We start from the raw sequence: 16,671 nt of genomic DNA, 5'->3' as shown, positions 1-16,671 counted from the left end.
AAGAAATCAGAGACGAAGACAAACCATATGAGACTCTTGACTCCAAGAAACAAACTGAGGGTTGTAGAAAGGGAGGTGGGTTGGGGGATGGGGGTAACTGGGTGATGGGCATTAAAGTGGGCACATGCTAGCATGGGCGCTGGGTGAGACACTCAACTAACGAATGCCTGAACATTATTATCAAAAACTAACTGAATTTAAATTAAAAATGATTATAATAGTAAAGTTTGTGCCATGTTTATTTTGCCACAATAAAAAGAATTAGAATCATGTTTTTTTAAAAAGTGCTACTCCAGTGAACAAATGAATGATAAGAAAGCAAAACAACCTTATTGCTGATAATGGAGAAAGTTTTAGTGGTCTGGATAAAAGAGCAAACCAGCTAAAACATTCCCTTAAGCCAAAGCCTAATCCAGAGCAAGGCCCCAGCTCTCAAGTCTCTGGAGGCTGAGATTGGTGGGGAGGCTGCAGAAGACAAGCTGGGAGCAAGCAGAGGCTGGTTCGTGAGGTTTAAAGAAAGAAGCCATCTCCACAGCATCAAGGTGCAAGGGGAAGCCGCAGGTGGCCGATATGGAAGCTGCAGCCAGTTCTCCAGAAGGATCTAGCCAGGATTATTAATGAAGGTGGCTACACTAAGTAAAAGATTTTCAACGTAGATCAAATAGACTTATATTAAAAGAATATGCCATCTAGGGATTTTGGAGATAGAAGTCAATGCTTGGTTTCAAAGCTTCAAAATACAAGCTGATTCTTGTTAAGAGCTAATGCAGCTGGTAGCTTTAATGCAGCTGGTAAATTTAAGTTAAAGCCAATACTCATTGGCCACTCCAAAAATCCTAGGGCATTTAAGAATTATGCTCAATCGGGGCGCCTGGGTGGCTCAGTGGGTTAAAGCCTCTGCCTTCGGCTCAGGTCATGATCCCAGGCTCCTCGGATCGAGCCCCACATTGGGCTCTCTGCTTGGCAGGGAGCCTGCTTCCCTCTCTCTCTCTCTCTCTGTGCCTGCCTCTCTGCCTACTTGTGATCTCTCTGTCAAATAAATAAATAAAATATTTTTAAAAAGAATTATGCTCAATCTATCTTGCCTGCGCTCTATAAATGGAACCAAAAAATCTGGATGACAGGACATTGGTTTACAACTTGAATTACTAAATATTTTAAGTGCACTGTTGAGACCTACTGCCCAGAAAAAAAAAAGATTCCTTTCAAAATATGACTGCTCAGTGGGGCACCTGGGTGCCTCAGTGGGTTAAAGCCTCTGCCTTTGGTTCAGGTCATGATCCCAGGGTCTTGGGATCGAGCCCCGCATCGGGCTCTGTGCTCTGCAGGGAGCCTGCTTCTCCTCTCTCTCTCTCTCTCTGCCTGCCTCTCTGCTTACTTGTGATCTCTGTCAAATAAATAAATAAATAAATAAATAAATAAATAAAATAAATAAAATGACTGCTCAGTGACAATGCACTGGGCCACCCAAGAGGCCTGATGGAGAGGTGCCGTGAGACTAATGATGTTCTCATGCCAGCTAACACAGCATCTCTTCTGCAGCCCATGGATCAAGGAGCAATTCTGACTTTCAAGTCTTATTATTTAAGAAATACATTTCATAGGTTATAGCTGCCACAGATAGGGATTCCTCTGATGGACAACTGAAAACCTTCAGGAAAGGCTTCACCATTCTAGATGTCACTAAAAATAGTCATGATTCATAAGAGGTCAAAATAACAACATTAAATACAGGAGTTTGGAAGAAGTGGATTCCAACCCTCACGGATGATTCTGAGGGGGTTCAAGCCTCTAATGGAGGAAGCACTCCCACTGTGGTGGAAACAGCAAGAGAACTCGAAGTGGAACCCGAAGATATGATGGCAATGCAGCGATCTCATGCTGCCGCCTGAGCAGACAAGGAGTTGACTCTTACAAATGAACAAAGTAAAGTGGTTTCTTGAAATGGAATCTACTCCTGATAAAGAGGCTGTGAAGACTGTGGAAATGACGACAAAGGATTTAGAGTGTTACATAAACCTAGCTGACAGAGAGGCAGCACGGTTTGAGAGGACTGACCCCCGATTTCAAAAGAAGTTCTGCTGTGGCTAAAACACTATTGAACAGCATCGCATGCTGCCAAGAAACTGTTCATGAAAGGAAGAGTCCACCAATGTGGCAAATTTCACCGTTGTCTTATGTTAAGACATTGTTACAGCCACCTGCACCTTCAACAACCAGCTCCCCGATCAGGCACAGCCATCAGCACTGAGGCATGGACATCCACCAGCAAAGAGATTCACCCCTCACTGAAAGCTCCCATGACAGCATTTGCAGCAATGAAGTATTTTTAAATTAAGGCACGTACGTTGTGTTTTCAGACATAATGCTATCACATGCTTAATAGACTACAGTGTAGTGTGAACATAATTTTATACGCACTAGAAAACAAAGAAACTCCTTTGACTTTCTTTATTGCAGTGGGTCTAACGGAAATTATCATATCTCCAATGTCTATATATATCTCTCTATAATTTTCTTTTTTTTCTATGTATATTTTCTATCTGGATATCATTCCAGATTAACTCATAGAAATCTTCCTTATTCTTCCTAATATCCCAGTTTATTTGATCAGTGTCCTATGGACAGAGTTTAGGTGTTTTCTAATATTGTGCTGTTACAAGTAATCCTATAATAAACAACTCTGGGCATATGTAATTTCCTATTTGTACAGGAAATTCATGAGGGTAAACCACCAGAACTTGGACTGGGAGATAAATGCAGGCCCAGTCTTGTGAGCTGTCATAAAACCCTGCTAATATTCTAGGCCTTCACATTCGTACTGGCCATATATGAGTGTGTTTGTTTCTTCACAGACATACTAGCTAAGCATATTCAAATCTTTTGAACTTCTGCCAATTTGAAAAGGTGACAGTGGTCACTCCGTGTATTTTAATTTGCATTTCTCTTATTGTTCGTGAAGCTGAATATCATTTCACATATTTTATTAAGTCATAACTTTTTTGGTGAACTGTGTCTTCTGTGCATATTTAAAACCACAATTTAAATCTTTTCTTAACGGAATACTTCAATAATGCCTTCAAAAAAAAATAATGCTTTCAGACTTGGTTTCAAAAAGAATAAAAAATGAAAACTGGAAGAATATATGACTTGACTAAGAAGAACACTAAATATCATTTGAAACTATAATGTCCCATTATAGTTCAGAACACACTGTGTTCTGAATAGTCCATTAAAAAGTGGCAGTTGAATGTTATGAAAAATGCATTCAAGTACAATTTCTTCGCACTAACAAACATAATTGGCTAACCCCACAAATAACCCTGCTGCTAAAGGTCAGAGTTCAGGAAACAGGCAGGGGAGAGACATTTTGTTGTAACAGTTTCATCACACCCACCTCGTTAGTACAGGTAATTCTTCGAGGATGAGGGGCTTCCTGTTGCAACTGATACACTGTAAAGAGAGAGAGTAAATCATTCCATATGAGCTCATAGAAAACGTCCTTATTCTTTTCTTAAGTGTTTGAGTTTATTCAATTAGTCTCCTACGGACAAACATTCAGGTTTTTTCTAATATTCTGCTATACAAATAATCCTAAATGTCCCTTTTGTAGAAAGTTTGACTATATTAGGAATCACAAATTGGCTGCTTTTTTACATTCCCAAGAAAACTGTGGTACTGTCCTATTTGCTATTAAATTAAAATTTGTTAAGAGCAATGCAAAGAAAGCAGAACAATCTAAACTTAATGAAAGCCCAAAAGCAAGCATAAATAGCAAAATCAAAATCCATACAAATGTCTTTTTACCTCTTAACAAATCAGTACTGGGTATTTGGCTGTGTTCTCCATAATCTGGTCTTTTATTTTCTCCAATTCTTGGTGGATGTACTGCATAAATCATGTCTCTCATATAAGCCAATAATGGTTATATATTCTTAAAGCACATTATTACATGTCAAACTTGAAGCTAAAATTAGGATTTATGTTAGAAGTAACAGATGTGCTGCTTTTCTCCCCTATTTATACTGCAAACGTCTATCTTCAAAGATAATCTCCCCTAAAAACCAAATTTCTGAGCCAAAGTTATCACCGTTTCTTCCACTGAGCAAGTGCAGCACAAGATAGAATTCAGGTACTGAAGGAACTTTGTTAACTACTGAGGAGGGTAATTTTTAGAGTGATACCAATACTATGATATTCTACCCTCCCTTCAGGCTTTCTGATTTGTAATGAAGAAATAAAGAACAAAAAAATGGTAGTCATCAGAGAAAGTATGCTTATGTTTATCTAACTTTATCTCTTGGAGGTATTTTTTCTTCTATTTCTACATACATAATCACATATAATTGAATGTAAGTTAATAATGTATTTAAATACTTAGACATTTTGTCACCATAACATCAAACTAACCAGCCTTCTGCAATTGTCAGATAATGAATGACTTAAATTTCAATTGGACAGGGACCCCTGGGTGGCTCAGTCGTTAAGCATCAACCTTTAGCTCAGGTTGTGGTCCCAGGGTCTTGGGATCCTGCCCTCATCTGGCTCCCTGCTCAGCAGGAAGCCTGCTTCTCTCTCTTCCACTCCCCCTGCTTGTTCTCTTGCTGTGCGTCTATCAAATAAATAAATAAAATCATTTTTTAAAAAAATTTCAGCTGGACAGGGACTCCTGGGTGGCTCAGTCAGTTAAGCATCTGCCTTCCGCTCAGGTCATGGTCCCAGGGTCCTGGGATCAAGCCCCACATGGGGCTCCCTGATCAATGGGAAACCTGCTTCTCCCTCTCTCTCCACATGTTTGGTTTGCTGTTTTCTAAATATAAACCTGGTTTTTTTGTTTGTTTTTTTGTTTGAACTTGTACTCTACTCTCTCTCTCTGTCAAATAAATAAATAAATTCTTAAAAAAAAAATTTCAACTGGATATCATTATATAGACTCCACTTCTGATATTTTTATATTTATCATAGGGACATATGGAAATACACTTAATTACACTATACATATATACACACATATATAATTAGACTATGTACACGTATATATGTATGTATATACCTAAAATATACACCAAGCACATATACAGACATACTTCACTGTTCTGTATTGCTTTGTAAAGGGAATATATACTCTGGCAGTTAAGAATCTTAACTCTTGAAACAGATCACTTGGGGCTTGAACACTGGAGCTTTGCCATCAAACCTATATACTTTACCTTGGTTTCCCTCATTTGTAAAATGGAGATAATAATAGTTTCTACTTGACAGATTACTGAAAGAATTAAATAAGTTATTATATGTGGGAGATGTAAAATAGTTGCTAACACCTAGAAAACACTCAATAAAGATTAATATACATAGGTGACCAATACTAATACATAGAATTATTTACATTACTATTTGGTTGCTAGGATGTTTCTTGAATTCACCACCAAAACCAGGGAAATGCTGTAATTTAAAAGGTACCAAGACAACATAGCTTTCCTACTTAAAAACCAAAAAACAATCAAACAACAAAACCCACTCCCTCATAATGTATGAAATTCTACTGATAGAAATGAATTCCTTTGTCTTTTACTCCTCATTGCAAAAATGTCTGACATTTTACATATTAAAAATAGTTTTAGATATCCATATTTTATTGTGAAAGTCTATTTTTCAAAAATATTCCTGTGAATACGCTGTTAAAGATAGAGATGATATGGAAGGAATAGTTCTCAGCTCTCGGAGAATGTTAGAAAGAGGAGAGACCAAGTCTGTCCAGTCCTGAGACTGACAAAACACACACAGCACCCAGACACCCCCAGATAAATCTCTATCCTCCTAACAGAAGCCAACACATGATTTGCACAAAGGGAGGATTCTTCAGGTCCACTCCTCCATATGGCTAACTAGTCCATGTGAAAAGTCAATGCACATTTCCACTCTTAGTAATCCTCAAAAGATCAGTTCTTCTTTATCAAGAAAATGCTTGGGAAAGTACCATCACCTATGGAAACTAAATTATGAGAACTGAATGGTAGTCAAGAAGGATCTTAAAAGTTACTGGAGAATATAAAACATCGATTTTGATTCAAAGCACAAATACTGAAGTATATGGTTATCACCAGTTATAGATTTACCCATTCACTAAGCACACATTAAGATAAACCAATTTTAAAAAAAAGGAGTGATAATATCCTCACACGAGAATTGTAGCCTTTATTTTAACCAGTGTTTCAAAGGATATAGCTGAGCTTCATGGAAAGGAGTAATTTTTATACAAATGTTTCCTCATTTGTGACCAATGGTTGGTTTACCTTTAAGGCCCATTTTTAACAACTAACATAGAAGGGGGACCTCAGCTATTGTAGAACTGAATGTAACATATGAATTCAAGGAATACCTATCGGAAAGACCATTTAAAAGGTCACCATAATAAAGACTGACTAATTTAGGCTCTTCTCAATTTAGAATTCTTGGTAATTTAAACTGGAACTCAGGTGAAATTTAAATTGCACAATCATTAAATGATTCACCAAAAATTAATTGCTGAATTCAAGATGAGAAGACATATGATTTAGAGTACTTAACATTTTTCAATCGCCTTAGAAATGTCAATGCTTATATCGTCATTGGTGAATTTCTCAGTACCCTGAGACAGTAACAAAATTGTTAATTAAGTTTGGCAATCACAAATAGGTATCTTGAGGTCAAATAGGCTCACATGTTTGGTTTGCTGTTTTCTAAATTTAAACCTGGTTTTTTTGTTTGTTTTTAAAGATTTTATTTATTTGTCAGAGAGAGAAAGAGACAGCACAAGGAAGGGGAGCGGCAGAAAGAGGGAGGGAGAAGCAAGCTTCCCGCTGAACAGGGAGTTGAATGTGGGACTCAATCCCAGGACCCTGGGGCCTCGACCTGAGCCGAAGGTAGACACTTAACCGAGCCACCCAGGTGCCCTAAATTTGTTTTTAACATTTAAAAACTAAGAGATTTAACAGTAACAACAAAGGTAAAAGAGAATTCCACTTCCAAAATATCAGAAAATGTGACAACATCCGAGCAAGGGCTCGATAAAGGGGAGCTCATTACGACCCACTCCCTGCAAACAAGGCATCCAGGCTCCACTTCCCCTCTGGGCCTGGTGCACACTCACCTTGTTTATTACAGGCTAAGGCACTGGTTTAAGTCAAGCAATTTGTATCAAAAAGCAACAGAACGGGGGCGCCTGGGTGGTTCAGTCAGTTAAGGGTCTGATATTTGATTTCCACTCAGTTCACAGTCTCAGGGCTATGAGACCCAGCCCTGCATGGGGCTCTGCACTCATGGGGACTCTGCTGGAGGATTCTTCCCCCTGCTTCTCCCGCTGCTTGTGCTTTCTAAATAAATAAATAAAATCCTTAAAAAAAAAAAAAAGGCAATAAAACTATATTTATTTTAAAAGAGTCCTGGGGCACCTGGGTGGCTCAGTCCTTAAGCATCTGTCTTCGGCTCAGGTCATGATCCCGGGGTCCTGGGATTGAGCCCCACATGGGGCTCCCTGATCAGTGGAAGCCTGCTCCTCCCTCTCCCACTCCTCCTGCTTGTGTTCCCTCTCTTGATGGCAAATAAATAAATAAAATCTTATTTAAAAAAAAAAAAAAAGAGTCCTCAACTTAGGCATCTTGCTGGTTTTATTTTCCTACTGGTTCATATTTTTAAGTTTATAGAATTACGTTGGGTGGAGCTCAGGCACTGAGATTACTAAAAGAAACTATAAAATTCAGTAGCAGAATTGTCACCAAAACAAAAAATGCCTTTTTAAAAAACATAGTAGCTACTGTAAGACATTTAGAGATACAAAAAATACAAATCACCCATACATTTACTGCTCAATATTCTTCAAGGGGGGAAAAAAATCACGACCATGATTTAATAACTGTGTGAGGCTTCATAGATGATCTTACACAAACAAAAATGTGCAAGGTACAAGTCAGAGAAAAGGGAACAAAGGTAAATTGAAAACCCGAAAATGTAGACAAGAATCTTAAAAAGGCTTCTAGCCAATGAGAGAATGAGATAAAATCTCTAAGAAGTAAAGAACATTAGTCATTTTTATACATTCTTTGAACTATACTCCCCAGAAATAAAAAGGCACCAGCAGGGATGAGGGAAAAAGCCTCTATGGCAATATTTTTAGAGACTGTTCATATTTTACTTACTATAATTAGCCCAAAGTAGCAACCTATTAAAATAAAGCTATCTGTTGTTCTGGGAACATAAAACCAAGAATCTGAATCGCTGCTCCTTCGTCAGCAAATTCCAGCAATGTACCGATACCAAACTGAGGATAACTCAACATTTACAAAGATGTTAAAAATGGGTATTTAAAGTACAGGTTTCTTAGGTTGCTTATCCAACTTTATAGATAAACAAAACCTTCCAGTACTGCTGTCTGCAATAGTGCATTCATCGATTTCTTTTTAAAGCTTCTCTGATGTATGAATCCTCTTTCCACTTTTTAAAAATCTGAAATATCTTTTACTTGAAGAAATAATATTCTCTAGGGAGAAAGGAAGGGAAAATAAAGGACTAAGAACCTAAACTCTTTGGAAACGATTTTTACTCTAATGCAAATTTTAAAGAGCAATATAGAATTCAAATTCAAATGCCTCCCTTGTGTATTTGGGAAAGCAATTCCTATAAAAAACAAACACACGCAAAAACCCTCTTTTCTTTTGCCTCTTTTCAGCCACTCATTCTATCAAGATAGCCCCCTGACTTATCACTTACACAGTACTTTCTCATACAAAGAATTAGGATTTAAGAATAACTATACTGCTTCAATTCTTAGTTAGCTTCTCTTGGCACTAGTTTTTATCAGCCACTGAAAACAAGTGGCCTCAAGTTCAATATGGAATTCCACGCAAACTCAGAGGGATGAGATGCATTCCAGACATGCAAACCAGAGACACACCTTATCGATACACTCCTTTTTTCCCACAATTATTTCTGGGCTATTCTCAAATCCTGCTGTAAATTAATTTTTCAATAACGGGTATAAAATGAAATGAATCTTCCTATCTAATGATCTTATTATTTCTCTATCACTTATAAAGCACGATAACCCACCCAATTTAAAATTATTTGTATACTTACAGTAAGATTTCCAAACAGGAGGTCTATATTCATCTGTATCTGGAAGAATAAACACAAAATTAACATTATTGAATACTGATACTTAATTGCATATTTGCATATATTTAATATAATTAAACTATATCAGTATATATTTACACATATATTTAATATATATTTGTTGAGGTCTATGTGTCCTAGGCATTGTGTTAGACTCTAAAGGGCATTCACAGGTTTTTTAGTCTTGGTCCTTACTTTCTTGGAGTACAGTTTCACAAAGATGTTCAAAGAAAGTTACTGTATTTATCCAACTGGTTATCACATAACAACACCAAGGTTAATTTTTGCAACTCATTTCTCACAGTCACTAATAGTCAATAAAGTCTTTGCATCTTCGGGCATAACCCCGTAACAATTTCACTGAAAGATCCCTTAAATCACTGGAATTTTTCTTTTTCAGTAATACTGACCAGGTAACACTTAATCCTTGGAGATGTACCTTCCCCATCACATTTGGGGAATTCCAGTATAAATGGTTTTATTAACATCAGGAGAGAAGAGCAGCAAGGTACTTCTTCATTCATCATGGATAACCACAACCAAGAAATGAGAAACATTCCATTGGAAGACAATGCATCCAGGGACCCACAAAGGAAATGAGGTTAATATCTGCTCTTCAGTCCATCTCCCCTCACTCTGCCTGAATGAGGACTTAGGAGTGTAAAGAGGTGGAAAGAGATGAGAATACAAACACATGATGGGGGGGCGGGATTAGAAAAAAGAGAGGCACCAGTATGGTCTCATCAGTAAAGCACAACTCAGTATTAATTCTGTTGGTCTGAAGCTCTGCCTCCAAGATCACATAGCTAAATTGGCAGACACAGCAACATGGAAATCTGTGGCCAGCTACGTCACCTAGTTCTGCTGGCACCCGATATAAACCCATTAAGGAGTCAGGTCCAAAAGATCCTGGTCTCCAAGGAGGCAAGAAAATTCCTGGAAAGTTTATCGTGAAGGTTGGATCTAGCATATGTAGGTTAAGTAAAAATGATAATAAACTCACCATTCCCCTCAGCCTTTAAACACTTCACTAATAAACCACACAAATATTTCAAGCCAGAGGGCTACAGCAAGACTATTAATGACAGGCATAAGAACACAAAAAAGGAAATTCTAAGCCAATTCTAGAAATTGCTTGGCACTCAGAAGGAGTGCTCAAATATGTTTTTTAATGAACAAATAAAAGATTATATGAATAAATGAGTAACGAAGTAACAGAACAAAATACAGTTGGTTCTCATTATTTGTCCTAGTTATATTCTACAGAGGCCACCTTGAACATCGCATAAGTGAACGATTGCTCCTAGCGGAATACACATGATTAGGTTCCTGTATGCCTCTAGTCACAACATTCTCTTCAGCCCATCAATACATAACCTTGTTTTATTTGTGCTTCTGTTTAAAGACACCTTATTTAATAAACATTGTGATTGTGATTCATTAATACTGAACTCATGGCCAACAGCACTTTAACTCCTGACTCGGGGAAGCTCATCTAACACTTGTATCTTTCTCTGTAAGATACATCACAGCCTTCCCGAGCTTAGCAACCCCAGACATCACTATGTGTGGGGGCCATTTTAAACAGAGAGGACAAGGGAAGCTCCACGTTTTATACTTCTTCTGGACCCTACCTTATGTGCTTCTTCCCTTGATTTCAATTTGCACTTTCTCTGTAATAAATCATGACTGTATTAGTCATGTATCAGTGACTGACTGTATCAGTGATCACTGAGTTCTAGGAGTCCTTTCAGTGAATTATCAAGCCTGAGAGAAGTTTGAGGGAACCCCCTCCAACTTGCAGTTGGTGTCAGAATTCAGGGAAGCCTTTGGGACTGTGCCTCTAACTGTGTAGTTGGCTCTAATTCCTTACAAGCCCTGTGCAAAGACTGTACAGAAGCAGTAAGAGCCTTCTGCAGACTCCTTTGACTTTGGAGAAGGTGAGAAAGAGGCTAATTCTCGAAATTCTGCCCCTGGAGAATTGTGTATCTAGTCCTAAATGGGACTTTCTTAGGGAGCATCAACTTTTACTTAAAGCTGTGTGACTTTAGGAAATTTACTACCTCTCTGAATCTTACTATCTATGGAGTAACATCATCGTCTAAAATGGGAACAGTAACAACACAGGTTTGTTGTGAGGTGCAAACCAGGAGTCATACATAGAGCTCCCTGCACTTAGGAGACTTAGTAAATGAGCTCCCTCACCTGCCCTCACCAAAAGTGAATTTTAAAACACAGTGTTGTTACCATATTAGCTGCAGGCCATTGTCAATTATTTCAAGCTGTGCATTTTCTTCTTATTTGTTCTTCCCTGTATACCTACTGTATTACAGAAGACACGATTCAAGATGCTACAGATCACAACTTTGTGACCAAATAAAATGAGCATTTAACAATTAACCAAGAACTAGTGGGAGGAAAGTTTGTTGTTTCCCGTAATATTTAAACAATTCTAATGATTAGTGACTTTTAAGAGTCAAGTTTGGGTTTTAGAAGTCTTTTCCTAGCAATCTATTTTTTGCTGATGGGAGTGCAGACTGGCCCGACCTCTCTGGAGTACAATTAGTAATACAAGTCCAAAGCCTTTAGAAGTGTTTAATAGCTTTCTGTTGCCGCAGCGCTCAAATAAGATGCTCTCTAAAAGAAAACACTTAAAAAGTATGACAATCTTCCTTATTTTAAGGCTGGCAATCTTAGGTCATGTTGGTCTTTTTGTTGACAAAGTTAGGTAATGGGTAAGCACCACCATCCTCAGAACTCAGGGGAAAGGAGCCCATGGAGGGGACATGGCTGGATGGTTTAGAAAAACCAGCCTCTTAGCGAGCAGCATCAGGTACTAGAGTTGGGGAAACTGATTTGTCAGGATCCTACATTCTTCTGGAAGGGAAGAAACAATACCCCACTCTTTGATTCCTCAGACTCAAAGTTAAGGAGTTCTGTTATAGAAGAAGCTCACAGCTCACACCAAATCCACTGGCAAGAAAAGACAAGGACACTCCTGAAATAAAATGACCTTGGAAATGGATTAACTGAAACTAATGATGAAGAGCCACCCAAATGGCTTATGGGCTTATTCTGACCCAGCATGGGGCTGATGAGACAAGTGTCCTCAACCTTCCCAGCATTGAATCGCTGAGGGTAATAACATGAACTAACAAACCGCCACCTGGACCTCCAAGTGGGGTCACTACTGTGACATGGGCCACGTCTGGCCAGAAAGAGGATCCTAGCAGCAGTTAGGCAAGCCACTACCAATAAACAATATGGGACTGGTCTTTAACACTGACAGAAAGTGATAAGGAATACAGATGGTGTACTATCATAGTGCACATCTCCTTCTGGCCTTTGGAAAAGGATGGGACCACTGCGGGACTGAGTAAGACTGCTGGGGCTCAAATTTGGAGGAGGAGGAGGCTGCTTAAAGAGGAAGACACTGAACTTCCTACTACCTGGGGCGCTGATTAACCACCACCACCACCAACCACCACCACCAGGACTACCATCACCACCATCACCACCACCACCACAGGAGTATATTTGGCCCCTAACTTTATATAAAAAGACATGCTTGTTCCTTCTGTGTACCTTCTGACCCAGCAGTTCTGTTCTCTTTCTAGGAATTTATTATAAAACAATTAAGGATATTTAGAAAAATCACAATATAAAAGAATATCACTATAATATTACTTCTTTTTAAAAAGATTTTGTTTATTCTTTTACAGAGAGATAGGGTACAAGTGGAGGGAGGGGCAGAGGGAAAGGCAGAGAATCCCAAGCAGACTCTGCACTGAGGGCAGATCCTGATGTGGGGCTCAAACTCTTGATCTTGAGATCATGACTTGAGCCAAAATCAAAAGTCATCCTTTGATGAACTGCACTACCCAAAAGTAGTGATACTACTTTGAAGACTACAAAACTGGGAGGCACAATCCATTAAGCCTCAAACTGTTGGTTTTGGCTTAGGTTGTAATCTCAAGGTCATAAGATTGAGCCTTGCATTGGGCCTCGCACTGGGCATAGAGTCTGCTAGAGAGTCTCTCTTCTCTCCCTTTGCCCCTCCTGCTCATGCTCACTCTCTCTCTCTCTTTCTAAAAATAAATAAATCTTAAAAAAAAAAAAAGACTAAAAAACTGTATGTATTCAACCTAAACACCCAACAACTAAAAACCAATATGATCAATTATTACATATTCCAGTTTGAAGATGCCTTGACTACATCAAAAGGACTTCATTTTGTAATCCATTAAAGGTCTGTTCTCTTTTAAATATTTTTAAACTAGTGGTTCTCAAACTTTTGGTTTCAAAAATCTAAATTCTAAAGAGCTTTTAATATCTACTGATATTAACCATATTACAAATTAAAATTGACACATTTTAATTTATTTTCATTTGTTTTTTTAAAAAGATTTTATTTATTTATTTGACAGAGGAGATCAGAAGTAGGCAGAGAGTCAGGCAGAGAGAGAGGAGGAAGCAGGCTCCCCAAAGAGCAGAGAGCCCGACGTTGGGCTCAATTCCAGGATGCTGGGATCATGACCTGAGCCGAAGACAGAGGCTTTAACCCACTGAGTCACCCAGGCGCCCCTATTTTCATTTGTTTTAACAAATTTTTATATGTTACTTTGTTAAAGTGTTATTTGTTCATTTGTTAAATAATATAAAAATTATATTTTAATACTTTTATAAAAGATAACTTTATTTTTCAAAACAAGAAACTTGTTTTACATTTTGCAAATATCTTTAATGTCTGCTTTCATTGAAGACAGATTCTCATACCTGCCTCTGTATTTAATATATTGTGATATCACTTGCCATGTATCTTCTGGAAGATTCAACTAGATACTTGTGAGAGAATGAGAGTAAATAAGGCAAATAGTGTTGTCTTCTTACTCTGTTTTGACTTTTAGAAACTCAGAAAAAACTTGGGGACCCCCAGAGTTTCCCCAAACACACTTTGAGAATAACTGTTTTAAACCATGATTTTTTTGGCATATCTAGGATACAGGGTATAGTGAGCTAAGATACATTTCATCTAATAGAGAAATACAAAAGTTAACAAGAGAAAAGAGATGAAATTATGTGGTCTTTTAGCAGTCTACAGTCCTTTCAGCTTGTTCAAAAGAAGTTACGGGCCAAAAAGTACCAGATGTCTGTGATCTGCCTACAGCTAAAAGTTTCAAAGGCTCCGCTCACCTTGTTTTGATTCTGTCAGAAAAACCATCTATGCCAAGCATATAAACATGAGAGACTTCCATCACTAGAGCACGACCAAGAATGACAGCCAGACAACCTATGAACCCAGGTCAGCTCACCTTAAAACCATCTTTAAAAACCCAGGGACAGCTGCTTAAAATAAACTTAGCATGATATGGATGAGTGTTTAAATCAGGTACCTACCTACAAAATCCATTAAAAGATTTTCTTCCTTGCCTGTGTCAGTAATACTTGTGTATCTACTCAAAAGATAATTTTATTTAAAGAAAGTTATGTTGGCATACTCACGTTAAAATAATCAGAAAGTTTCATTCATTCAATAAATATGTACTAAACATTTCTATGGGTAAAAATGTCAGTTATAAGGTGGGTCCAGATGTAATTTATGCCTTCAAGGGAAGTAAGGAAAATAAATGGGTATTATTATACAAACAAGATGATATAATATAAGTAATAGACAAGAGAATAATAAGAATAGTACAGAATACTCTTTAACATAATAGGAGTTTTACAAACTATCATTTGGTCAAAATGATTGGCAAGAACAGGTCCCCAGTATTTGCTGAACTAATGAAAGAATAGAAGGAAAAGAAGGGACCATTTTTACTTTTTTTTTTTTTTAAGATTTTATCTATTCATTTGACAGAGAGAGGACGAGCACAAGCAGGCAGAGGAGCAGGCAGAGGGAGATGCAGGCTCCCCACAGAGCAGGGAGCCCTGCGTGGGGCTGGATTCCAGGATCCCGTGATCATGACCTGAGCTGAAGGCAGAGGTTTAATTGACTGAGCCACCCAAGTGCCCCAAGAAGGAGTCATTTTTAGCCAGAGTGCCAAAAAAGAAAAAAACAGAGGTGGTATCCTCTGATGAGGGCTTTGAAAGACAGATGATTTTTAAAGTCAAGGGGCTGAAGGAAGGAGACTAGAAGTAAGAGGGAGAACAGCATTCTGAACAAAGGAACACAGCGAGTAAAGGCACAGAAACAAGAGAGCTCAGGAAGTGTTTGAGGAACCACAAATAATGCAGACTGGTTGAAATAAAAAACACACTGAGGAAAGCTTGAGACTCGGGCACTGGAGGGATCCTGGGCTGAGTTGTCCAGGAAGCATCTATAAGTAATGACATGTGTTTTCTTCTGCTGGGTCCTTACTTCCCACTAAATACTCTGATGTCTACAGAGAGAGGGGTACTGTAGCCAGGCCCAGAACAATTCTCATGAGTTGGAGAAAACAAGCCAAGCAGCAGGAAGGCCAAAGGTAGAAGAAACAGCCAAGAAAACAGATGGGGCAAAGACTGGGAGGATGTGAGGAGTAACGAGCCCAGAAATCACAGGTGGCGGGCAAGGTCTGAGAAGGCAGATGACGGTGCACTGTCTAAGCAAGTGGGATAGTAAAAAGACAGGGACTGTTGGAGACGTTCTCCTCAGTGACTGTAAGCAAAATCGAAACAAATAAATGCAGGAAAACAAGGGAAAAAAGAGACCTGTAAACTGTATGGAAAATGAAGACCAAGTTGATTAGTATGTACAGTTTGATTGCACTTTTAGAAATGAAAGAAAAGCGGTTTGTGTGTGTATATATGGGGGCAGAGGGCCAAAGAGAGAGAATATGAAAGATCTAGAATAGCATATACTCATTTAAATAACAGTTGTCATCTCTAGATCAGCCTTTCTCATCCAGGTTCCTCATCCAACCCACAGAGCACAGAAAATGCTGTGAATGACTATTTTCTCACTTCTCCCATGGATGGGTGTCTCTCTAGAAGCACAGAAGAGAAGTTAACTTACTATACACAGTGGATGACCTAGGCCATTGGGCATTATTTTTTTCCCAGAACCAGGATGGTGACTTTACTTGTCTTATATGTCTATATGGTTTTGAAAAAATTATGCAATGAATATGTTACTTTTGTACTAAGGAAGAAAGAAATCTACTAAAAACAAAAAGCAAAAGTTAACTATCTGTAAGAACAGAAAACGGGGAAACTAATTCAGAGAAAAGTCCCATTTGACAAACTCCACAGGCTAATTTTTTGAGTGGGCTCTTGAAATGAACACACTACCTGAGAAATCAGATTCCCGGTCTGAGAGGCCTGGAAATCAGAGACAAGCTTTGTGGCAACTTTACACATCATAGGGCACCATCCTCCTAAAGAGTCTTTGAATTCCCCTCAGAATCTCTATGCAGGTCTTCACTTATCTCCTCTCCCTGTTCTAACTGAATCTGCGGAACGGCAGACATTCATTAAGGAAAAGAGAACAGTTTCATAATGAAATTTTCTTTTACTTTTGGTTAGCTGCTAAAATTGTGA

The 16,671-nt window shown here is 38.4% G+C and overlaps 1 protein-coding gene across 2 annotated transcripts in view; it reads right to left on the bottom strand.

Annotated features, from left to right (window-relative positions):
- Window positions 1-16,671, bottom strand: part of CHN1 (chimerin 1) — a 213,528-nt gene that overhangs the window by 155,421 nt on the left and 41,436 nt on the right. For both annotated transcript variants that reach the window (XM_013046819.2, XM_004774381.3), the window contains 2 exons: window positions 9,112-9,150; window positions 3,398-3,453 (listed from right to left, as the gene is read on the bottom strand). In XM_013046819.2, the coding sequence (XP_012902273.1) occupies window positions 3,398-3,453; window positions 9,112-9,150 (95 nt within the window). The remainder of the gene's footprint in view (window positions 1-3,397; window positions 3,454-9,111; window positions 9,151-16,671) is intronic.

Source organism: Mustela putorius, unplaced genomic scaffold (assembly GCF_011764305.1).
Source record: "Mustela putorius furo isolate JIRA1106 unplaced genomic scaffold, ASM1176430v1.1 tig00003869_pilon_pilon_pilon, whole genome shotgun sequence".
Taxonomy (NCBI): domain Eukaryota; kingdom Metazoa; phylum Chordata; class Mammalia; order Carnivora; family Mustelidae; genus Mustela; species Mustela putorius.
Note: the sequence above shows the minus strand (reverse complement) of the source record. Positions and strands in the feature narration are given on the sequence as shown.